Source organism: Magnolia sinica, chromosome 11, assembly GCF_029962835.1.
Source record: "Magnolia sinica isolate HGM2019 chromosome 11, MsV1, whole genome shotgun sequence".
In the NCBI taxonomy this organism is placed as follows: Eukaryota; Viridiplantae; Streptophyta; class Magnoliopsida; order Magnoliales; family Magnoliaceae; genus Magnolia; species Magnolia sinica.
The window spans coordinates 76413520-76440075 of NC_080583.1; the positions used below are offsets into that span (position 1 = coordinate 76413520).

A 26556-nucleotide genomic window follows, 5' to 3' on the forward strand; every position below is an offset into this window, starting at 1 on the left:
TGAGCTTGTGGTTCTGAATGATTGGAGTGTCTGCTGGCTTACAATCCAACATTCCAACCTCACATAGTAAGTCTAATATATATTTTCGCTAAGAAAGAAATATACCTCGCCTTGATCTAGCAACCTCTATTCCCAGGAAATATTTAATCCCTCATAGATTTTTTATCTCGAACTCGGTCGCCAATTGCTTATGAAGCTTAGTGATTTCCTTCTTATCATCCTTTGTGATGATCATATCATCAATATATACAATTAAAATTGTTACCTTGCCCCGTTGGTGCTTCAAAAATAATGTATGATCTGAATTACTTTGGTGGAAGTCATACTTCTTCAATGTCAGATTGAACCTCCCAAACCATGCTCAAGGTGATTGTTTTAATCCATACAGTGCTTGCTGCAATTTGCACACAACTTCAGCATTTGAAGATGCTGCGTAGCCTGAAAGAGTATCCATGTAGACTTCCTCTTCAAGGTCACCATGGAGAAATGCGTTCTTTACATCAAACTGGTGCAATGGCCAGTCCAAGTTGGTTGCGAAAGATAATAGAACTCTTACTGTATTTAACTTGGCTACCGACGAAAAAGTTTCTCGATAATCTACGCCATATGTCTGAGTGTATCCATTTGCGACTAGCCTTGCCTTGTATCATTCTATAGATCTATTTGTCTTGTGTTTAATAAAGAAGTCCATTTGCACCCGACTATTTTTTTTTCTTTGGGCAATGGAACCAAGGTCCATGTTTAATTCTTTAGTAGTGCTCTCATTTCTTCCTCTATTGCCTATGTCAACTTGGGATTAGTTAAAGCTTCCTGAACTGTAGTGAGAATTTGACATGCGGACAACTCGTGTGAGAATGTCTTGAGATGTTCAGGTAGCTTTTCGGTGGAAACATAGTTGACAATTAGATACATCGACCTTCTTTCCTCAATGACTGGATAGTATCTATTCGTGGCTTGCCACGGTTATGCCTGAAAGGTAAGGTATACCCAGCAGACGTATCTATGTTATTCATAAATGAGGGTGTAGTGAAATTGCTTACCTTAGGAATATTCTCAGGAGATGGGCCTGCAGGCACTGAGAGATGGGGGATTCGGGTTCTTCTCCTGATGATGTGAGTTTATTTGCTGAAGGCCCTCTAGATTCAGAGGATATGTCAGGCCCTGAATATATATTTGTTGATTCCTCACCAATTATTGGTGTGTCATTCCGATCTTTAAGCCAGTCAAAACTCAGCCAATTCAACTCTTCATCTAGTGTCTCCCCCTAAAGAGAAGAAGTGGATGCCGAATAAGGATAGAATGGTTCGGACTATAGAAAGGTAGCATCCATAGTCACATAGGTACGCTTAGTAGTAGGATTATAGCAGTGGTAACCTTTTTTATGAGTAGCATAACCTAAGAAGAGGTATCGAAGGACACATGGGTCAAGTTTTGTGTGCTAGTTCTTAAGAAGGTACATATACACCACACACCCAAATATGCGAGGAGGGAGCATTAGGACCGCAGGTAGAGAGATCGAGGCTGATAGAGACTGTAATGGGGTCTTAAATTTTAATATTTTGGAAGGAAGGTGGTTGATTAAATGTACGGCAATGATAATAGCATCGGGCCAATGTCGTGTGGGGACATGAGCGCTTAGAAGGAGTGCCCGGGCAATCTCAAGAATATGCCGATTCTTCCGTTCAGCGACTCCATTTTGCTAAGGGGTCTGGGGACATGAGGTCTCGTGAATAAGACTATGTTGTTGAAAATAGGAATGAAAGTGGTGATTAACATATTCACCACCATTGTTAGAGCGGAGAATCCGAATCTAAGCGAAAAACTAAGTCTGAATCATAATATAAAATGACTGAAAGATACTAAAGACTTCATCCTTATGTTTCATCAAATATAGCGAGGTCATCCAGGTGCAATTATCAATAAATATTACAAACCACCATACTCCAAATATAATAGATAAAGGAGAGAGTCCCCATACATCAGAATGAATTAAAGCAAAAGGTGTATTACTTTTATTCATACTTAATGGATAAATAGCACAATGACTTTTGGCTAAAATGCAAATATCATAGTAAAATTTAGAAGTCTCCACATTCGAGAATAAATTATGAAATAAATGTCGTAAGTACCCAAATGACGGATGTCCTAAACGACAATGCCACAACTAAATATTTTGAGCCTTAGAACCAAGTGTAGAAAACACGTGATGCGTACGACCGAAACTGAAATCTTCCATGTAGTATAATTCCCCTTTTTAGTACCACGCTCAATTATCTACTTGGTGAGAATATCCTGAATAAGACAAAAATAGGAAAACATCAGCACCACACAATTTAGATCTGTATTAACTTGACTAACAGATAATAATTTGTGAGATAAAGAGGGAACAAGTAAAGTGTTGGGTAAATGAAGAGAGAGTAATAGGGTTACAGATCTGGCCCCTGTGACAGATGAGGTCACTCCATTAGCATTCGCAATGCTAGTGTGCCTTGGAGGTGAGTGATGGGAGAAATCCGTGGGATCAAACATCATATGATCCGTGGCCTCAGAGTCGAGGAGTCAATCACTATTGTCCACATTGTGGCGATGACTAAGCAAGACATGATAAAGGTTATCTGGATTCGCAGGAGAGAAGTCCAATTTAGGTGAGGCAGTTGACGGGATGAGAGAGAGATAAGATTTGGTTGCTGCTACAACAGCCTTTCCCGCGCCTTCAGCCATACCGTCTCGTTTTTTCTAGCTTGAAGCTCGTGCCACCAATCGGGGTACCCATGCAAGTGGAAGTAGTTTTCATGTGTATACTTCGTATTGCCACAATGAGAGCATTTGAGACCATCGGATGAGGTACGAGATTTAGAAGAAGATTTTCCAGTATGCTGAGAAGCTGATCCAGACAGTCCAAGCTTTAGGCCTTTTGAAGCAAGCACCGCCCCTAGAGGTGGTTCGTGGTCGCTAGCGTTCATCACCACTTGGCGAAGAGCCTCCCTGCAGACATGGGCATACGCTTGTTCCACGGTGGAAAATGGGTACATCTGCAACACGTCGCTGCGAATATTGTCCAACTTGTCATCAAAACCATCTAAGAATACATAGACCCGATCTTCTTGGAGAAGATTATTATAATGTTGAATATCGGCAAGGCACTCCATTGGATTGAGACGTCGAAAATCAATCTCATGCCATAAGCCTTGCAAATCGGTGGTATTTTTTTAGGGAGCCACCCGCTTGGCAGAGAAGTGAGACGCGATGCCAGAGATCATAGACTTGAGAGGTATCAGCATCATCAAAATAGGTGGTAGCAACTGAATCCCAAGCCATTTTGGCCGTAGGAAATCAAATGAAATTGTCAATTAATGTCGGATTCATGGAGTCAATCAACCATCCTTTGACAATGACATTGTCAGTGCGCCACTTGCGGAAGGACAGATTGGTCGGAGATGGCGGAGGTAACTCACCATTGATGTAGCCTAACTTGTCTTTGCCGGAGATGTACATCTCAACAACTTGGGACCATAAAGTATAATTGAAACCATCCAACTTGATGTCGATCGGGACAACCGCAGGTTCAGAAAGTACGGTCGAGGCTTGAGCTTTGGACAGGGCTTCAGCCATTTTTGTGGTGAATATTTTAGAGAGGACTGTATTATGGTCGATGAAAGAGTCACCGGACTTCGTCAGGGTTTCGATGTCTCCCATATGTGAAGGTGGCAGTGGAAGGAAGCTATGAACTAGGGTTAAACGTGAACTAAGAGCCAGAAATTGACTAGCTCTTATACTATGTCAGATTTTCTATTATTGTATTTCTTTCATTCACTTTTTACAGAGATATTGTACAAATATATAGGGAGATTAGCAACTCTATTCTTGACTATATATAGATATTTTACAATCACGAATATAATTTTTTTGATTTGTCACTTAATTAACAACTTATTGATTGATTTGACAACTCATGCCGACAAGTCCTTAGTCATTCCTCAATTGTAAATTCACAGGAGTTTCGACATGAGGTCATGAGTCCGAGTATACCTTATGGTGAAATCCCAATGTGGTGCAAGTGCTGGAAAGTCAGTGTATGCGTTAAAAAAGAAGAAGATTATATAGGTCAATTGGGTTGAGTTTGAGCTAACTCATTTATAAATGAGCTACATTAGAGTTGAGATTTTCAAGCCCATTTTAAAAATGGGTTGAGCTGAAGTTGGACCATCATCATGATCGGAGCCTAACCAGACCTGAACCCGATCCGAACGATTGCCACCCTTAGCCCGGCTGACCATTAGAAGCCCTTAGCCCATGGAGATCATTTTCCGTCTAGTCGTGCTATGCCATCTTCCATAGCATGTTTAGCTGGACGGGGCCCACATCTGGTGGGCCTAATCAGTGGCATTTTATCTCGACCCTCTAACGAGTGCCACTGGTTTAGATCTTTTTAGAAGCTTGATAACATACACACCAGAACAAGATTTAAAAGTTAAAAATCTGTATTTTTCAAATTAATACTTTACCTTTCAAAAATCCAAAGGGAGACACCCACCACAGAACCTTTAGACTATTTTGTGGCCCACCATAGTGTATTTATGCCATCAAAACTGTTCATCCAGTGCATCCCATCAGGATGAATGAGCGCCCAAAAACCAGCTCGATCCCTAAACTTGGATGGGCCACACCATATGAATTTAGATCTTCTTTTCATGATTTTACAGTCCATGTCTGAGTTGTTATGTGCCCCACGTGCTATGATCGTGAAATCCAATCCATCGAAGAGGTGAGCCTCAACATGATGTGCACTCCCATCAGAGATCACCCTAATCCAACGATCAGGTGGGCCACACCACAAAGAACAATGGGGTAACCACCTGAAAGCCTCCATATTGTAGGTGGAGTTCGCCATGCTGTTTGTATGACATCCAGACCGTCCAAGAGGTAGGGCCAAAGAAGAAAATGGGCCCCACATGTAACTTAGAGGTTTCTGGTCTGTTTTCTATGCTATGGGCCACCTAATTATTGGATCAGTCTGATTTTTGTGCATCCAATGGTCATGTCAGAGTGCAACAACTTAAACGGCTTGGATGTCATCTAGACAGCACATTGGACCCAAAACAGCCTGGTACCAGCATACCTACGGTGGTACCCTGCCAGTGGAGTGAGAACTGAAGAGGTGACCATCTACATTTCATATCCGCACAATGAGTGGACCATCTTAATTTTTTGGCAAGGGAATGTCCATGGTAGGTCACCCTGATGAACGGCCTGGATCTTGCACAACACATCGTAAAAACTTAGATGCCATATAAGGCATGCATATGAAGTATCTCCACCAGATTAATAAGACCCTCGACCAGGCATTCTCGGGTTTTCAGTTCTGATGAGTAGGGCCCATGGATGGTAACCCAGACCACTGGTATGTTGCTCTCTAGATGGAAAAGAAGTCCAATTAGCGGTTGGGATCTTCTAATGTAGGACCATTTTGAGGCATGGTCCATCCACAGTAGGATGAAAGGGACCAACGGTCTGGATTACTTAGATATGGGTCCTGCTTGTCAGAACTGAAAACTAGAACATATCCTACCATCCCATAACTCCTCCGGATGTCACTGACCTCGGTGGTGTGTTGACGTCACCATGTTATGTGGATCCACCATGATTTACATGTTATATCCAAACCGTCCGTCCATTTGGTGAGATCGTCTTATGGCTTGATCCCAAAAATGAGGCAGATCCAAAGCTCAAGTCAAGGGTACCATACCACATAAGGCAGCAGGTAGAATGATTTCCACCTTTGAAACCTTCCTAGGGCCCACCAGGATGTTTATTTGCCATCCAACCTATTCATAAGGTCACACAAACTTGGCTGAAGGAAAAGAAAAACAAATATCAGGTTGATCCAAAACTTTCGTGACACCCGAGAAGTTTAGTTTTCAATTGTAGATGTTCTTTCTGAGGTGTGGTCCACTTAAGCTTTGGATATGGCTCATTTTTTTACTTAAGCCCTAAAACAATCTCGCCAAATGGACGGTCGGTTTGGATATAACAAGTAAATCATGGTGAGGCCCACAGAGCATGGTGACGTCAACACAAACTACTGAGGTTGGTGGTGTGTGTCACACCACGCAATCCGCCTCCAATTCCTCCCAACAGAAGAGGAATGTAAATGTAGAACATAGCCAGAAGCCAGATACAAGAAGATCCAACAACAGCATTGGGAAGGATATCCTTGGACTCCTGCTTGATAAAATGACAATTTTCTTTTCCTCCAAAAAAAAAAACTTAATAATCCTCATTTCCACAATTTCTGAGAGAGATTTCATTTTTTAACCATTGCATCCTACATTTACTAGAAATCAAGAAAACTAAAATAAACAACAATTTTAGATTTCTTTTCCATGGATGATAATTTTCAGTGGATGCCTTAGATATGATGTTTTCCTTTCAAATTGACATTTTAAATTCCTCCAATCCAAACAAACCATAAGAGCCTAACCGTGATAGAGGAATCCAAGGTGGCGACATGAAAAATACAGTCATGATTTTCAAACTACAATAAATATAGTTAGAATGGTATTAAGGGTTCCTTGTTGTTTCTTGTAATCCAAACGATGGAAAACAACAATTTTGTAGAAAGGTAATCATGATTATAAATGCTAGAAAGGGTTCCTCACCGTTTCTTGCATCAAAACAATGAAAAGTAATGATTTGCAGAGGAAAAGAGGTAATCGCGCTTTCAAAACCACAGTAAATGCAGTGGAAATGGTACCGAGGATTTCTTACCATTTCTTGCAATCCAAACAATGAAAAATAGTGACTTTGTGGAAAGTAATGCCATGGAATCCACCAAAACATACAGGCCCTAACCTGACATGCATCTCTATTCACAGTACGTACCACGCGGGAATCAGAACCATCCATTGTCTGTGCCCCACCAAACAGATACCATGGCTCAAAAATCAGGCTAGTCAATTCATTTGTTCAGCCACACAGACTAAAACATGCAACGGTGTTTGCTCCTCCGATTTTTGCACTGACCCAGTTTTTGGGCCAGGTTACATGGTTGGGCCCACCAACACATGGTGGGGATTCCACGGGTGCTAGGTTGGTATGTGTACTCACTCTTAGGGCCTGTTTGATTTTCCAAATTCACTGTAAATGCCCTGTAAATAACTAATCATTACAATTTCACTTTGAAAATAGGTAGGTATCTCTGCTTCCAAAAACGGTCCAAAATGATTGGCTTAAATTTGTGGGCCCCACCGTGGATGTACATGACATATCCACTTCATCCATCTGTTTTACCAGAACATTTTGAGGCATAAGCCGTAAAATGAGGCAGATCCAACAATCAAGTGGCCCACACCAAAGTAAGCAGTGGCCTAAGAAGTTTTTAACGGTGGGTGTTCAATTCCCTTTTTCCTGTTGTGTGGTCCAATTGAACTCTGGAACTGACTCATTTTTTGGCTTATGCCCTAAATTCAGTTGGCATAACGGATGGACGGTGTGTATAAGCCACATACATCACAGTGGGCCCCACATATATTTGGCAGCATCCTTGATTTTATCGTTGAAAAAAGGAGTCAAATCAACCTGGATAATGATGCGGTAGTTACCAATGGAAATAATTATTACCCATTTGCAATGCATTTACGGAGGATTTGGAAAATCAAACAGCCCCTTAGTGGAACTACAGAAAGAATCCAGTAGAAACATGGAATGCAAGGAATCCCTCACTCAAAATAAATATTACAATCTTAACTATAATCAATGTCTCAATGAATGGCATCTAATCATTTTGACAATTCTCCCTGAGAAAAGAAAAACAAAGGAAAAATAATTTAAAAAATCAGCATCTGATTAGAAAGAATGACGAGTCTATTTGTGTCGTCTAACAAATGGGTGGTCAGTCAAACCTGCATCATAACAGCCATCCGCAATCACGTCTGAATCAACGCCTGCATTGTGAAGAGGATTGCAACGACACTCACCCGCCTGTTTTTTACAACAGGATTTTGGGGCACGCAGCCCCAAGCAATCATCATTTTTGTAACTAACATATCCATCATCCACTATGTTTTACAAAATCTCATAGCCCAAATCTTGGGTTCACTAGCAGTACTTGTTGGGATCAAACCCCTTCATCTTTCGCACACAAGCGCTCTGCAAAACAATGAGGATTGGAAAACATGTTATATGATGCTTGTAATTGATTAAAAGGTTGACTACTGTATATAACTCGAGCATGATATGTTCCTGATGAGGCTCTTGCATTTTTTTGCTCACCCCTTGCACCCTCATCGATCAAAGATCCTCACTGTCCAATAAAGGTGTTCATGTGTGGACCATTGTTTCTAATGTCCTTTGTGTGGAAAATGAAGATCTCCTGACAAGTGAGATTTTTTTCCCATGGTGGGGCTTGCTAGATGAACAACAAGAGCGACTAGCAAGACACAGGAGGAGAGTGACAATGCGAGAGCAAGAAGGTGATGTTCAGTGAAGTTGAAAACATGGAGAAAACATCGAGCTTGCACGCATGAATTTACAACAGAAGGTTCTGATCTGGGTATAGCTAGTACATATTATCAAGGTTTCGACTTGGGGGGAGGAAGAAACTTTAAAATGATCCTATAATGTAGATGGGCCGCATGCTTCAGATGGATATGATTATTGCAATATTAGGATACAGTAAACAATAAATAAATAGAGTTGTCATGACGCAGGACAACCCTAATTATGATGCATGCTCATGGAGATAATTAAACAGCGGAAATAAAATGAATAAATGATCTAAAATTCTAACAGTAATCATCATAACTGAGAAAATCATAAAGGAAACATGCAATGGAACGGGCCATCACTACAACCATGGAGTATGGAATTCAATTACTACTTAGGTTGGATCCGGCGAGGGATGAGACCTCCCGATCTTGCATGGTCACACCCAATCGATCAATGAAGATCACTAGTCCGAAAAACCAAGAAGTTTCTCAGATTAGGGATTTGAGAATTTGAGGATTTAAGGTTTAGATCGGTTCTCAAGATTTTGATCGAAGAGGAATTAGCCAAAACTGAAAAATAAAAGAAAAAGTTATTACCTTGAGGAAGTTGGAGGGGCACAAGAAGAAATTAGAAGAAGAAGATCAAGGGGAGAGAAGAAGCACCATTAGAGAGAAGAGAGGAAGGAGGCAACCAAAGGGTTTGCTTTTCATTAATCACTAGTTGAAATTCGTGTTTAGGGCTTTACCCCACTTAAATAAGCAAATAAAGACATAAAATTACTAAAATACCCCTAGGATAAGCAAATAAAGATATAAGATTACTAAAAGACCCCTAACTAAGTCAAAAAACGTGCAAATAACATAAATATGGGAAAGTTTGGGCGCTCGGTCTTCTTTCTCCAATCTTCCTTCACATGTGTCTTCCCTAAGTGGGGTTTTCTATATGTCCAATCACATGTGAAAGGTCTTCAGCTCCTCAATATTCGCCTATCCACAAGGACGGCACTTGTGGTTGGCGCTTTCTTCGTTGGTACACCTTGAATGCACCTGTGTCCGCATCATGTCACCCTTTACAAGGTGCATTTATGTACTGTCTCATAAACTGATATTTTCCTCCATGCAAGTTACAATGTTTTTCAGAGAGATCCCGAGTTCGCTCTGGCTTGACAACAAGATGCTTAAAAGTGGCAATTGGAACCGTGTTTTGATACAGAAGATTGTGCATAAATGGCCTCTGAAAAGGCATGTCCACAAGTTTGAACTCCAACAGCTGGCTTGGATGTACTACTAGGGCCCATTCAGGCACTCTCAAAAAGGGTGTTTGACACCTAAATGGCATTTTGAGCCAAACCCCACTTTGCGAACCCCATCTCATCCTCCTGCTTGATAAAATAGGCACTAAAAAGCCGACCCGACAAAAAGGACAGCGTTATGCAGAATAGCTCTTCTGGCCATTTGGTGGTCTGTATGGGAAGAAGGAATGGGAGATGCTTCAGGGATGTTACCAATTCGGTGGAGTTCCTAGTGCGCAAGGTCAAACAGGAGATGATAGAATGGGCTTCTAATGTAGATAATCTTTAAGGGTTGTAACTTTTTTTATTGGAGTTTAGGTGGTCCACTCTCTCAGCGGCCCTGCTCCTTCTGTATTTCCTCTCTTCTTTTAATACAATTCTGTGATCTTTCAAAAAATAAAAAAAGCCGACCCGACGAAAAACAAACCGATTGTTTTTTGTCGAGTCAACTCAAAAAACAGGCATGATACCCCTTTTGCAGAAACACCTTTTTGCACAAGTCCATCAAAATGGACCTCAATACTGTGTTTGGTGAAGAGGGTTTGGTACATATCACCAATGTCCTTGTCGAGGAATATGTAAAATCAGACTTCACAAGCAATAGTAGGCCATGACTTCAGGCATAAAGGATTAGATGAGAAAGAAGTCAGATTCAAATCTACCAATCAAAAGTAAAGAAGAAAAAATGGAAGCTGGTATTTACAGCTACCTCTTTTTATTTACATACATCCAATTTCCATTTTCGAAATTGAAATAGTACAACTATTTACCATTCCAGTTCCCAAAAGGGAAAACAGGTGTACACAGAGCAAGAGGGTGTACGTAAATATCAATCCCCCCGCCCAAAATAGAGAAAAGAGTGATATTTGCATTTCTGACATATGATATATACTGTATGAGCTTTGCTAAGCTTCCACGAATGTGCCAGCATGGCACATGGTTGCTAGATCCGCTCCATCCATCATGTTGGTCCAACCATCTACATGTCTTCCTAAAAATAAATCTGGTCCAATCAGCATGTGGGCCCCAATATTGGAAACAGGTACATAGGTTAGAAAACTTCAGCCAAGTTTTTCAGAGCCATACATTTGTTTTCAAACTGTGGCCCACCTGACCAGTGGATCAACATGATTTCTTGGCCTAGGGCATCAATATAGTGGTGCCTTTATGGTGGATAGATTGGATCTCAGATCTATTATGCCATGCTGGCATATGTTTGGCATGTATATGAGCTCTATTGTGAATGAGTATGGGCTTCGCAAAGCTCATATTGTATGCTAGGTCATCTTATAAGAAGATCTAAGTGTACAGCTTTTCTACTATAGTACTGGCTCTATGCATCATAATCAGAAAGCCAATCGGCTTAACTTCCATGACAGTTTTTTGTACATGAAAACACATACAAGGTCCAAACCATCATCATGCTGAACCTACCTCAGATTGGCCATGTCCCAAAATTCACACAATTGGACATTTCAGAGGAACTTCAGTTGACATTTTCATCATCATCGTCTTTTTCCAGAAGTCCTCCAGCAGAATAGTCAGGATTGCCAGATCAGTGTGATTTTTGGGGAATGGCCCATCCATGGTAGAGCCTTCTTGATGATAGGTTTGGGCCTTGTACATGCTTGCCATGTGTAAGAACTAAGAAAGGCAACATAAAGAAAGTGACAAACACCACAGTCTAGCCCACATTGTAATTCTTGGTCCTGAAGTTGAAAGAAGACCAAAGGCTCGTGAATAGATATTAAAAAGTATTGGTTCAAACAATTCAATCGTTGAAACAGTAACGTAACAAATTCACGAGACAAACATCAACAAAGAGCAAAGGTAATATGTGCTATTATGATTTATGAATTTGCAATGAAGTATTCTTCTTTTCACAATGAACTTGGAAAAATGCAATGCAGGAGAAAGTATAATATTCTTCAAGGATAACAAGAACAATAAGTCAAAAGAGATGTTGAGAATAGAGTAGACTATTTATAGAAAGGAAAAGGGAGGTGTGCCCCTACTCAGGTATTCATAGGCCAATATCATCGAGGTTCCCCAAGCTGACATGCTGACGAATCTTGGACCCAACCCTCGATATAAACCTTTCCATCCATCCTCAACAATCAATTTTTTGACGACTTGTCTAGCAGTTTCTCTTTTTTCATGTCCCATCACCTGCAGCAAGCGGAAAAACATTTAGAAAAGAAAAAGAAAAAACAAACAACCATCAATGGTTGTTAAAAGTAGGGAACCAGACTTTATTTTTCATAAATCACAAAAAAAATTATTAGAAAAAATTGAAAGGGAACAAACGCCAGTGGTAAAACAGGAATGTGGAAAAAAAATACAAAACAACTGACACAGTGTCCAATGCTTTCCCCAAAGGGGTGTGGTCAGTCTCCACACCCCTTGCATTGGAGGATGATCCACCAAATCATTGGCCTCTATACAAAGATGATTAAGGGCCTGTTTGGATTGGGCATAAGCTAGGGCCTAGAGGAAGGCAAGGGAAAGCAAATTTGTAACATAACCAGATGACAAATTGACATCAGCACTAGGAGAAGGAAAATCTTTGCAACTGTTTGTTTTGCTAGAGAAACTGTGAAGGAAAGTGCTTTCCTTTTGCATTTTCCACTGTTTAGTTTGCAATTTTCAAAGGAAGATCTTTTCTCCTCCAATTTTTGCCCATTTAAACTGTCACATCAGAAGGAAAACAATTTTCCCACCATTTGACTTCTCAAAAAGAAAAATAAAAAATAAAAAATTACTCCTTTGTTGAGGTCCTGAGGAAAGCAGATGGATATCCTTCTCTTTTACGTAATCGAAACAAAGGATATGTCAAGTCAAAGGAAAATTGTTTGCTTCCCCTAGTTTATCCCCAATCCAAACAGGCCCTAAATGAAATAATAAACAAGAAGAGAGTTCCTACTATCACTGAAGACATGTGAAAGCTTCCATGCTTCATCCCCTTCACCTATGACATTCTGAGTCCCTTTCAAATTATTTTTTTTTGAAAGATGACGAATTTATTAAGAGAAGAGAACTGAAAAACAGAAAAAACAGAAAAAACTGGAAAGAACAGAAACAGAGATATCCGCTGAGATAGGCCCTTTCAATTTTTACCCTTCACTACAAGCTCTTCCATTCAAATGGAAACCCACCCTAACTCCATAAGAGCTTCGGCCTCAGCCTTGTTAGAGTCATTGCATTCGGCCTTCGCCATGTTAGAGTCATCGCATCCAGCAGACCAAAGCAACTTTGGTAAGTTCCCCCTTATTGTTCCTCATGACACTCCCAATTCGAGAGTGCAGTGGATCCACGAAAACTAAGTTTACACTCTGGAGAGGGCTTCCACTTTGCCCCTTTCTTCATTTTAGCAGGTTCACTATTTACAATAGCCTCCCAATCATGGAACATATCAGAAATGAATGCTGCAAAACTCCTTGAGAAGAGCCCAATAGATAATAGAAAAAGTTTTAACTCTTTCAATAAGCCTTTCAAATTGAAACCTCACAATTGTTAAAGATTCTCTCATTCTTTTCATTCCGAACATCCCAAGGAACTACATACGAGGGAATATTCCAAAGAATTAAACCCCATTGCTTTGAAGGGCCCACTTCCCGATTTTCAGAAGTCTGTGTCACCAATCTTTGGGACACCCAATTAAGGTCAGAATCTGGCGCAATTGATACCATTTTTTAAATCACAGGAGTAAGAAAAGGGTTCAAAAAAGAAGGCCAGAAATTCCCTCTTACAATCCCAATTACCCTTATTAATGCATGCTGTTTTGATGCGCTTAGCCCATGCAAGTAGGGCCCATGATCCAGTGATCTACACAGTTGATCTGGTGATTCCCCAGAGCTGATGGAGAATGATCCAAATATCTTCCAGATTTGAAGGACTTAACCCTTCAATCATACGAATGCAAATAGATGATCTAGTGATTGCCAAAGATTGGATGGACGGGACTTTCCAATCCGGAAGACTTTGGGTATCCCCATACATTGTGGGCCCATCATATCAACAGTCTGTATGAGACAGCAAACATATGCGCGCACAGGTACAGAGTGCAAACTGATTTTATCAGCATAGGGACCCAATAATTCAACTCTAATTAATATTCAAAAGTTTACCGCCACTGACACAGGGAAACATGAAGAAATAAGAGAATGTATGTTCAGACACGACACTATCAGCACAAAAGAAAAAAGAAAGAAATCCCAAGTCAACCAGATTTCAAGAATTACCTGTAACCGTGTCTTGATAGTGTCCAACGGAGTTGTGATGCAAGATGCCACAGCCCCAGCCACAAATCCACCAGTTGCTTGGACTAACACTATTGTCCATGGGCTAGGTACACGTTCCTCATTATCCGTCCCATAGCCTAGCAGCCTTCCAAAGGTTTTCAACAAGAAAAGGGTGAGAAGATGCAAGCTATCAGTGCCACAAGTATTAATGTGCATCACAAAAAATTTCAAGGTGAAATTCCGAAGGCACTCTTGTTGCCCTGGATGCAGGTAGCAGTTGGGTGTTTTAAGCAGCACATGAGATAGGACCCTGCATTGAGTGGGCCACATTTTCCTGCTTTTTCCGCTCCAAATAGTGGTTGACACAAGAATAGGAAGATCCATTCTCATCTCAACCGCAACTAGGTGGTATGACATCATGTCGGCCTTGGACACCACTAACACCCAAATATTGAAAAAGAGTATTGGAATGCACCCTTAACTAACCAATAACAATTCCTTTCCAAAAAGTAAAATGTCTGCTTCCTTTGTTGTGTCACTCACAAATAAGAAGAAACCGTATTTATGATTCATCACCCTTGGATTTATGATATCCAGCCCTTAACAACGTGTTTGAGATAGGATGGCTATACGACCAGCCATGCTTTATGGGATAGAATGTTGGGCAGTTAAGGAACAACATGTTCATAGGATGAGCATCGTTGAAATGAGGATGTTGAGGTGGATGAGTAGCAAGACAAGGATAGAATTAAAAATGAATGCATTCAAGGGAATTTAGGAGTAGCGTCAACAGGTAATAATATGAGGGAAAGTAGACTGAGATGGTTTGGTAATTTACAACTGAGACCAGGCAATGCTGGTTAGGAGTGAGTCAATACAAGTTGAAGGCCCTAAAAGGGCAAGGGGAAGCCCAAAAGAACATGGGTGGAGGTAGTAAGAAAGACTTTATAACCTATGGTCTAACTGAAGTTATGGCCCTAGATAGAGTGGAATGGCAGAAAAGGATTCATGTGGTGGACCACCATAATTAGTTGGGTTAAGGCTTAGATGGTGATGATGATGAGACCTTAACAATTCAAACAAATAAGCTACTCTGTATTTGTGATTCAATAAGCTCTTAATATAGTTTGGGACTCATGGTGCATAGACTAGTTTCTAATTTGTACCTCCAAATGTACCGTTGGCTTGAACCGTAACTAGCCCACCAAACAGCACTGGATGGGGTATAGGTCACAATTGACAAGCCAAACCCTCTATATAATCCTCGGATGCCATCGGACTTGAGAACTTTACGAGCAACATCAAGTCCGCCGTTGTACCTTGCATAGCCTGAATATCCTTGCACCATCAATTTTTGGCTAACCTAATACAAATTCATTTCAATTAAAATTTAGCATGCAATGGATAATTTGGCCGCACTATCTAATTATTTGGGTATAAATTCAAGCATTAAAAAAATGATAAGAAGATAATATATTAGAAAATTCATGAATATAGCCGTCTTCTTGTCTAGATATGAGGGTACAAATCAACTAATGTTTCATTTCAATAGATGTGGTGAAAGGAATGCAAACGTACGGTGATAGTCTCATGTTTGCAACTAGACGATGTGGTTTCGAACCATCAAATAAATTTATCACCGTCATCGTCCTCGTTGTCGTCATCATCATCATCTAAGCCTTGTCCCAACTAATTGGGGTCAGCTACACTAGTCCTATTCGGCCATTTGAAATGTCATACTGTTATGATTCATTATAATAAGTCCTGTGGCAAAAGTTTCATGCCGGCTGCCAACCTAACACAACCATCCTCGTTTATCCGGGCTTGGGACTGGTAATGAGAGCACAAACTCCTACGGGAGTTATTACCATCAAATTTATTTATAAGAGGGGAGAAAAAAACTTCATGATTCTATATGCTTGCTTAGATGCATACAAGTGGGCATGCATTTTTCATTAACACATGTGATGCAAAGTACACGGAGCAGCAGAAGTTCAGATATTCCAACCAGCCGACGGCCTGACAGGATTCATCTCTTACATTGTCATGGATGATGAAAGCAAGAGTTAGGAAGTGGCTGTTCGCAAAAAAAATAAATCAGTAAGCATTTTTACATTTAGTAAGATTTGAACCATCGTAACAAGTGGTTTCACATATAGAAACTCATGATATCTAGTTGGATGGTCTAGACTCTGGTGTGCATTTACAAGCTATGTTAATGGTGATGACTCATCCAATGAAAGCAAGAGTTAGGAAGTGGCTGTTCACAAAAAATAAAAATTAAAATTAAAATTAAAAATTAAAAAAATTAAAAAAAATCAGTAAGCATTTTTACATTTAGTAAGATTTAAACCATCGTTACAAGTGGTTTCACATATAGAAACTCATGATATCTAGTTGGATGGTCTAGACTCTGGTGTGCATTTACAAGCTATGTTAATGGTGATGACTCATCCAGAGCATGATCGCATACATGAAGTCAATCGAGACTATCCAAACCGTGAGCCTTATTGAATTTTAAATCGCTAACATTTTCTTTCATATCATCCAATTGATGCTCAGTTGAATAGTTATGATCGCTCAATCAGCATGACTTTCAAACTATGCACCATCCATAGTGTGGCCTACAACTTGGACAGTTTTCAATGAAGTACATGCATGCTATTTTATGGTGGATGAGAACTTGGACAGCCTTCAATGAAGTACATGCATGCTATTTTATGGTGGATGAGTTGCCACCATTTAACACAGTATCTTAAATGCTCACCAGAGTCTTATTGCAACTGGAAATGGCAAAAAACTATGAACATGTGCAAAGAGATTCATTATAGTGTTAAACACATATACCCCAAGATATTTATCAGTGACTGGCTTTTGAACATGTCACACATGTACGGTATCCGAGATGACCACTAAACATGCACCCACCTTAAACGGGCTAGAGCCCATAAGTCGCATGGTTTGGACAATTGTAAGCACTAGAGGAAGGTAAACAGATGGTTACAAGAAGAGGGAAGAAAAAAAAAAGGTCAACTAGGTGTCCATTTTATTTTTCTAAGAAATCCCCCAACTGAAGATTTAGGAGGCTTAGGATTGTCCAATCAATGCAACTTATGGCCTACAGCCCATCCATGCTAAGGACCCATTTGGACACACCCTCAAAATGCCTAAATGCTGTTTTGAGACCAACCCCTTTTCAAATTGTGCCTTCGGATGCACTCTCCAACCTCCGTTTTAGCCTCCACTTGACAAAATATGCACTAATAAAAAACTGAGTTTCGGTGAGTCGAACAAAAATGCTGCATTAGCCAGAAAAGTGGTTTTGTGGAAGTTGCATCCATATGGGCCCTGTCTTTCGGAATCAACAGTTCAGATCCTTGTACCCCTGTGCCATGTCTTCTGGGACAAATTCACTAATGACGAGAAAGGAAGTCATGGTAACATAAGTTTTGTCATTTGCAGAATTGATAATGGGTGCTCTAGGTGCAATCATAGGGCCAAAGCTGGTGATCACACAGAAAGGCAGTTCGGAAGCTAAAGCAGCATGTTGGGTTGACGAGAAGCCAAGCATTTATGAGACAAAATAGCCCGCAGGATAAGTCTTATCCAGAAAGACAAGAAAACTTTCTCCAGTTTAAATTAAGATCCTAGTTTGAATGATATTCTTAACATCACTTTGCATCCAGAATAATCAGACTCTGAGGTTGACAGATGAAGTTTTCATTTCAATAACTGACTTTGAATTGTAGAAGATATTAAAACTGTGGGAACGATATGTCCCTGCAAGAGGTTCAGGATTTTCTCTCAATGAGAATGAGAAAACATAAAATTATACAAAACCATAATATGAAATAACAGCCTTACAATTTCAAATTTACAAAGTAGATATAAGAAAAGGGCATCTCGCTTCATAGAAATTCTATGCAGCTCCCACAATACACATGGAAAACTGTGTGATGATCAGAACTGCTGATCTGGTGGGTTGGATAAACCATATGCCAAAACCAACAGGGTTGAATTGTGGAGGCCATCCTATCAGTGGCCTGCAGAAGGAACGGCTAACTCAAAACAAAGCCACATTCAACAAGAAAAATTCATGACTGGATCGTAGCTATGATGATTAGTCAATAGCCTATCCTGGCCAACCTGATCAAGAGTCCTGGTTGCAACTTGCAAGACATGCTTTTCGCATGCACTGTTGAGTGGAAAGCTGCATAAGACTTCTATGATGTGAACTGAATAATAGAATTCTGGAGAGAATGTTTTGGAAGGAAACGTTCGCCATACCACATCAAGAGGAACAAACACTGCCTGAGAAAGAAGTGATGATGACATGCCAGCAAAGCCATTCGCTATGGCCGCTTGTGTTGGTTCGGAGAAGTTAAAAGGCTCAATCATTCTGAAAGCAGCAACCTTCGTAGTCTCCAAAGAAGTCAGGAAGATAATCCTGCCAGGAATGGCTCCAGTAATTACCGTGCCGAATCCTCTATAAAGACCACGTACCCCATCTGTTCTTAGTAAGCCTCTGGCAACTGAAAAAGCATTTTTCTCCATGGTGTCTCTTGAAGCAACCTGCATCCTGGTCTTTATGACAGAGATCGGGTACAAGGCCACGGTAACACCAGTGAAGAGGCCAGCTCCAACAACATAAAATTTAGTCTTGTCGAGCCTGCAAAATCGATCAAATGTATCATCATAAAAACATTGGTTAAAGATCAAAATACCATCGCAACCAACAAGCAGTAAACCGTTCAGAAACGTTATTAACCAATTCAGTTAGAAAGGAAATAGGTTGACTAATCAATTTAATACCTTGATATCAAAGAATTAAAACATTATGCCAGTTTATTTGAGTATGCTGGCCTTTATATAGCACTAGGGGGTATGGGCATGTGCGACACACATGGAGAGAGTAGGGATGAGAGAAAAAAATGGGGAGAGAGGCAAAGAGGAAGGTGCAGGCTATACACATGCGTGTGCCACAGAGAGAGAGAGAGAGAGAGAGAGAGAGAGAGAGTGGTTTCAATAGCGGCCCATCCTCACTCTTTCCCATTCTATGGCCCACTCAAGTCTCAGATCAGCCTCGTTTTTGGGCTAACGTCCTAACATGAGTTGATGCAACAGATGTTCTAGAGTAAATGCCACACAATAATCATAGTAGGCCCCACAGACCTTTGTCACACGAGCACCCTAATAATACCCTTCGTGTGCACTACACATAAAGAGTACGAGAGGTGGGTGAAGGCTACTCGCAGGAAGGAATAGAAATGACAAAAATGACCTCAGAAAAAACAGAACTTACCTCACTTGTATTACTATTGCAAGGGTAAAGTTGGCCAAAACACTCTTAAGCTATTTGGTGGCTGTTGCGGGTGAAATCTACATTCTAAACTGTATGTTGGATGCCAACTACATTTTCTAGTTCCCAAAATGCCCCTAACTTCATTAAAATGTCTTCCATGTCCTTTGAATATTCAAAGTTCTCTACCCTAGGGAAACTAATTGCAGGGGTAAAATTGGCCAAAAACTCTACTCGTGTTATACATAGTATAGATCCTGTACTTGTTTTCCAGATGAGTGACTGCATATGGTATTTCAAACATGAGATCTAATATAGTGTTGAATCACAAGATCGTGGTTTATGAGAGCGCTAAAATGAATTGAATTGGCAGTTGTAAGATTTCAAATTCTTTAGAAAATTTATTTAGAGTTCGGAACACTAAGATATAGTTAGAACAACACAATTATTATTATTTTTATAACATTCCATGGCATTTCAATGTCATAGTGAACTAAGTCAAGCAAACAAAACACTTACGTAATGGAAACTTGGAATATTGCCCTAAATTCCATTTCACCTCCCTCAAATTCATAACATATAAGTAATCTCACAACCATTAACAATAAATAAATAAACTCTATGTGAATATATATATATATATATATTGAAGAGTCATGAAAATTATATTAAAAGGAAAAAAGGAGAATACAAAACAAAAACAAGAAACAGAAAAACAAAACACAGGAGCAGGGCCACTGAGGTAGCGGGCTGACTAGGCTCCAAGAAAAAGGAGATTACAACCCTTAAGCTTGTCTACGCTAGCAGCCCATTCTACAATAAACTGCTTAACTTTGCGCAATAGGGACGCTGCTGAATTAGATTTGTCTTTAAAACATCTGCCATTTCTCTCTTCCCAGACAGTCCACCAGACAACCAAGAGGGCTATTCTCCAGATAGGAGTTCTTTGGATACCAAAATGAACGCCACGCCACGCCTTCAGAAGAGAGCCAGTTGAGGTCGGGAAACACCAGGAAATACCAAACGCAGGAAGGATCTAAGACCAAATCTGGTTAATGAATGAGCAGTGCAAGAACAAGTGATTGTTCATTTCTTCTTCGGCCAAGCAGCGGAGGCAAACGTTAGGAAGGATCATCCCTCTCTTCTTTAGATTATCAACCGTGAGAGCCTTGTTCTTCCCAACCAACCAACCAAAAAAGACTACCTTAGGAGGAGCCGAATATGTGATTATATTTTTTACTAAAGCAAACAATACATATACCACTTTGTCAAATAGGTCTCAAGCCGATCCATGAATCATTTCTATGGGGTTTGAATAGAACTATAGGAATTGAATTTGAATATAAAAACATTGGATTCTGAACACTGAATTTTCTTTTTCTTTGAAAAGGCAACAAAATTTATTAGAATGTGGATTCTAAACCCTGTTCCATATTGACAAAAGAAAGTTCAAACAAATTAACCACACGTCAGATTTTATTTTATTTTTCATTAATCTAGGAAAATGAATCTTAATGCTGAAAAGAGAAGCTATCATCATGCACAGTCACATAAGGAAAAAAGAAAAAACAAGCCTCATCGACAAAGAGTGAAAGACAAGCATTCCCAATGCCCTTCCTGATGCATTGCACAAGTGATGCTATCAGCTACAGTAGCGGGCTACAGTAATTCTCAGTGATTATCACGCCACGCTTCTATCCAATTGGAATTTGGAGTCTACTTGCAAACCAGGACAGCATCCTTAATGAAGTAGTACATTCTATCAGGAAGTAGAGTTGGTTTAGAAGTTGTACATTGGGCTGTTCCCTATTGTATGGGAAAAGTCTAGACTGGTAGCAGTAAGAGAGTATTAGGAATTTAGGATTTCTATTAGTGACGTGTTTACACCAATTAGAAACAGTTTGACCCCATACAGTTTCCTATGTACTAAAAAAGAAAGAAATGCATACCATAAAGTAAAGCAGAATTTTTTTGGGTCTTCTTATATTTAAGTTTTCCTCTCTCCAGTGATTTACACATTAGGAATCTTTCCATCGTGATCAGTCATTCAGATATTTCACATCCACAAGAAAGAAAATGACGAGGCTGTTGAATTGCCAAAGTTTGGACTCGATTGTAATGCTATCATGATTGCTATTGTATGCTGAGTTTCTAAAATTTTCATGCTTCACTTTTTATTAGAAATACCAAAAAAAAAAATCATACATCTGTGGAATGTCATGATTGAAAGAATGTAAAAGAAATTTTCAGGGTGGAAGAGCTCTACCTATCAACATTTAGGGGGTAATGTGATTTGTCTATATAAACCACCTTTTGTAGGAATAAAATCAGGCTTAAAAATTAGCAGAATCAACATGGAGTATTTGGAATGCAACTTTTGTAGGAATAGTTATAGAGGAAATGTGATTTGTCTTGTTATTTTGGCTCTATTATTCACAAGGATTGGGAGATCTATGAGGATCTTTCTAATGAAATTAGAGGTGGGTAGATGAAGTGGGGATGTGCATCTGAGTAGTGTGTGATCACCAAATGTCTATGAAACTTAATGAAAAATTAGAAGACAACAATTCAACCGACTATGCTACATTGTTGGCCAATGAGAAGGCAGCATGAGTAGAGATTTGAGTGTTGCAAAGATACAGATGCTGAGATGGATTTTTAAGAAGACCAAGAAGGATAGAAGTAAGAATGAGGTCATGCAAAGTAGCCTAGGAGTAGTCCAATATGAATAAGATGATGGAAAGTGGATTGGAATTGATAGGTCATGTACACGAAGACAAGAGCCAGCCCCGGTAAGGAGGGAGTGTTGCTTGGAGTTGAAGGGCCAAAAAAGATGATGAAAGGAAGAACTAAGAAGGCCTTGGATGGAGGTAGTCAACAGGGACATGAAGGCTTGTACACAAACCAAGGATACAGCCTTGAGTAGGAGCAATCAGCAAAAAAAGGATTCGTAAACCCAACCCCACATAGTTGAAGCAAGGTTATGGTGATGATGACGACATGAAACTGAAAAAGTAAGCAATGTAGACGTGAACCCAAAATATGAATTTGAGCTTCAAGTAAAGAAACATATTCCAAGAAAACCAATACCCGACGGAGCAATCCATGACCCGGAGTGATCATTGCCAAGTAAACAATCCTCCAAATTCACGAAGGAGTTTCCGAACCGATGTGCTGACATAGATTTATAACCTGTACGCTAAACAAAATTAGGACACATGTCACACTGGTGTCAAGTGATCCAAACTGTTCATAAGGTGGTCCCATCATAAATGGGCCACTAGTGATACCAAAGCCCAATTTACACCCCTTATTTTTATAATATGGCAACGTACATGAACATGATAGTATGTCCTAAGAACCAATTAACAACAATACAACACAAAATAGCAAGTCATAAAATTAGATAACTGCTGATCGACCAGATGTGTCTTTTTCACTCCATCGAAAATCAATTTTACTCTATAGACACTTATGACTACAACACCCCCTAGCATTTGTCTCAGTAGTCTTTCAGTGGCTTGTTTCAGTCCTGTTCCAATTTCTTCCTTTTTTTGTTCTCTCCCTTTGAACCGGAATTCCATACTCGATCTTATGGATACATTTAGAATTCTGTGGAAAGCCGTATTTGATGAAAGTCGTATGTACGGCTTGTGGAGGGAGATCTTTCATATCTTTCAAGATCCATAGACACATAGATCCATGGATCCATACATCTTGATCCGAAAAGAATCAATAGAAAAAGAGATATAATTGGAATGGATCAATATCTTTCTCGAAAAAAAAAAGGATGAAATGGTAAAGCGATTCATAGTGGAACATACCCAATTAAGCAAAAGTCATGGTTATCGCGTAACATCACACTGAGACCACATTTGGATGCACAGTGGAATTGAATATCAAATACTCAGTTTGACCACAAAAGAAGAATCATTATGGGGAAATCAACCTCAAATTTCAGTTATGTTCCTTTCAATTCCAGCCAGTAAGTAACTTAACTGCAATTTGATGATTCCCAGACTATCAATAAGAAATCCAAGCAAGGAAACTACAATTTGGATATTTCAGTTTATAAGTAGTACAAGACTAATAATCGCAATTCGTTTCGACAGCGCATCAAAACACTCACATCAAATTAACAACAAACCATCTAAGTAAAATGATAAAATCCAACAACAAGCAATTAATGCATGAACTGAAAAATTAAAAAACAAAAAAATCAAATACAATGACAAAAACCCAAATGAGAAATTCACAATAGACAAGGACCCGAATCAAAATACTATAAAAAGAATCACAAAAAATTGGAGGATTCGGAAATTTTACTTGTCCCAGTTTATTTCTCTCTGATTAATGGATTGAGCTGCAGGAGGAGAAGAATCCATGGATGACGAATTAGAATTCACCAGAGCCCTTCAACGCATGGAAAAATCAGGACCCATTTTTTGAAAATCCGAAAAAATGGATGCTTTGAGAGATCATTAAGATTTGCAACTGCAAGAGAAAGAAGAAAGGTTTTTTTTTTTTTAATAAAAAAATAAAAATGAGGGGTCGTGGGCTGCAAGTCTGCGAGAGGGAAAAGAGAAGTAAGGCAGGGGTAGTTTCGGAATGGGAAAAAAGGGTATTTTGGTCCTTTTTCTAGTCGGGTAACTCACGCATCACGTGCAGCGGACAGTTGGTGATTTCATTTTGAGGAGGAAGTTTGCTCGAAGAAATCCTGACCGTATATTAATAAGACATATTGGGGATCTAGCAGTTGGACTTGGATCCTTTTTTTTCCGTAATCCAGACCGTTTATTCGGGAAGCGGATTGCGTCCTGATCCGGCTGCACAATAATCAGTCCAGGCAGGGCTCTGTGGGGTCCACCATGATGTATGGGTTTTATCCACGCCGTCCATTCATTTTTCCAGATAATTTTGAGATATGATGCAAAAAATGAGACAGATCAAAGCCTCAAGTGGACCATACATTGAGGATTGAACGCCTACCGTTCAAAACTTCTTGGGAGCCGTAGAAGTTTTGGACCAGTGAGATATTTGTATTTTCACTTCATCCAGGTCTATATGACCTTATGAACAGATTGGATGTAAGAAGCTTTCAACGGTGGCTGTCATTATCACCACTGCTTCCTGTGGTGTGGTCCACTTGACCTTTCGATCTACCTAATTTTTGGGTTCATACCTTAAAACGATATGAAAAAACAGATGGACGGCATGGATAAAACCCATACATCGTGGTGGGCCCCACAGATCCCTGCCTGCACGGATTATTGTCTAGGCGGGAGCAGGATGCAATCCGCTTCCGTTTAGTTGAAAGTTCTTTCCTTGGATTGTGGAATCCAGAAAGTGATATCTGATTTAATTTGTCAAACCTTTTATTATAAAAAAAAAAGGTTATGACGACCGTTCATCTTCAAACCGAAAAAGCCAAACTATCAAAGGAATGGAAAGTCAATTTGAGAGATTTTAATGAATTTTTATCATAAAAAGTGGGGCCCATCAGATAAACGGTTTGGATCATCCTAAGATGAGCTAGATTCAATTGCAAAAGTCCTGACGGATGTATTCGGGCAAATCCATATGGGGCCTGTTTGAGAGTTCATTTTGCCTTCGTCGGGATTAAGCGTCCTGTGTACGTCGCCGCTCACTGGATCCACATGCTGACTGGTAAATAATCAAAACCGTCCATGTTTTTGAATCTATCTTATAAGTTCCACATGATGGAAACTATGATGAACGGTAAACTGTCGCCCCCACTGCTTGTAGATGAACTTAGAACATGAAAAGACATTTCGATGGCCCACATTCAATTCTAAAAATAGAAGATCAGTATAATCTCGGAAGTATGTTTGTCGGATAATAGGACATTTTCCATAGTAAAGAGAATATGGACGGTTCAAATCATGGGAGCATCCCAGCATGTGGGCCCCAGCAAGTGGCGATGCACTCTCTATTATGTGTCGACCATTGGATTCTTTTCATTTTAACCGTCTATTAGATGTCCACCAATCGGCTATCATGGTTTAAGCAAGTGTAATTTTTGGTGTAGGGTCCATCTAAGTTGATTCCCACTATTTGAATGGTATAGTTCGAGTCATTTACATGCTAGGTATACATTTTCTTAGTGCTCGCCTATCAGGCATAACTCTTCCATAGTATCAAAATTTTCTCTTTCCGGCTGATGAGCTGACTGGGATCAGGGAATGTCACGTACGGAAACCGATTGGCTACTCCCACTGGGGCTGGTGGTCGGTGATCTGTCTCATCCGACCTGTGACCAACCCAACATTGAGTTGGGCTCGAGTAGGATATTTCAGGTCTGATTTCAAGCTTGGGCTATACAAACATCAGCCCGATAAAACTTGGGTTGGGCTTGGGTTAAGGTCTCGAGTTACCCGACCCAACCTGAACCCGATCAATATATAAGTTACTTATAAATTATAATTAAGTGTGGATCGTTTGTGTTGAAGGCACTCTAATGATGTCGAGTCTCATTTGTCCACGTCATTTTCAAAAACTCAAGCTAACAAGATATGCCAGATTTCTCTCTTCCAAATAGACATCATGCTATATGCTACATGACTTTTACGGGAGTAGTTGTCTTATATTTTAGCTAATTTTTTAAAGAAAAAAAATAAAGTTCTTTATAACGAATAATCACATATATAATTAATAAAATTATGGATATAAAAAATTAGTCATATATTAAAATATAATAAACTAATTTAATAACGAAAATATTAGCATGTATATACCCGACCAACCTGATCAACCTGACCAAGCCCACTTAGGTTGGGCTTGGGTTGAGAATTCCCAACCCGACATTGGGTTGGGTTGGGTTAGGGTTGAAGTATAGGAACCTTGAGTTGGGTTAAGGTTGAGCACCAACCCAACCGGTCCGACTTTCAGCCCTAGCCATGGTCTAGCAGACTAGCACACATGTGCCATCTCCAAATGTGTAGCATTTATCAGAGCTTTGATAGCTGTGGGACACCGGAAATTGGAGTTCTTGACCCACCAGCATACCTGTGGATCACATGATGGTGGCCCATGGTACAACGGTCCCACAACTTGGAAAAGTAAGTGGACCCCACCATGGTTTTCAGGCATACGGTCAAAAAGCTAGTAAGGTGCAAATTTCACATATGTGAGCCGCTTATCAGACGATCCTCACCGTGTAGATTACATGTGTGGAAATCAGGTTGATGTAGGGCCCACCTTGATGTATGTTTTGTATA

At 39.9% G+C, this 26556-nt stretch overlaps 1 protein-coding gene across 1 annotated transcript; it reads right to left on the reverse strand.

Annotated features, from left to right (window-relative positions):
- Window positions 1-7708: 7708 nt before the first annotated feature.
- LOC131219397 (uncharacterized) lies at window positions 7709-23887 on the reverse strand. The gene is made up of 6 exons (XM_058214509.1): window positions 23645-23887; window positions 18307-18688; window positions 15186-15382; window positions 14020-14164; window positions 11794-11947; window positions 7709-8148 (listed from the first exon to the last, which is right to left on the reverse strand). The coding sequence occupies exons 1-6, from the start codon at window positions 23701-23703 to the stop codon at window positions 8117-8119; spliced, it is 969 nt and encodes a 322-aa protein (XP_058070492.1). The 5' UTR covers window positions 23704-23887; the 3' UTR covers window positions 7709-8116.
- Between the last annotated feature and the right edge of the window lie 2669 nt (window positions 23888-26556).

What these genes read in the sequence shown, in the direction of transcription:
- LOC131219397 (XM_058214509.1), bottom strand. Translation starts at nt 23,703, where the DNA reads ATGGATTCTTCTCCTCCTGCAGCTCAATCCATTAATCAGAGAGAAATA. An exon ending in TGTTTGTTCCTCTTGATGTG is followed by an intron (nt 15,383 to 18,306) that starts GTATGGCGAACG and finishes AATTTGTATTAG; the next exon opens with GTTAGCCAAAAATTGATGGT. An exon ending in AGCCAACGGTACATTTGGAG is followed by an intron (nt 14,165 to 15,185) that starts GTACAAATTAGA and finishes AACCTTTGGAAG; the next exon opens with GCTGCTAGGCTATGGGACGG.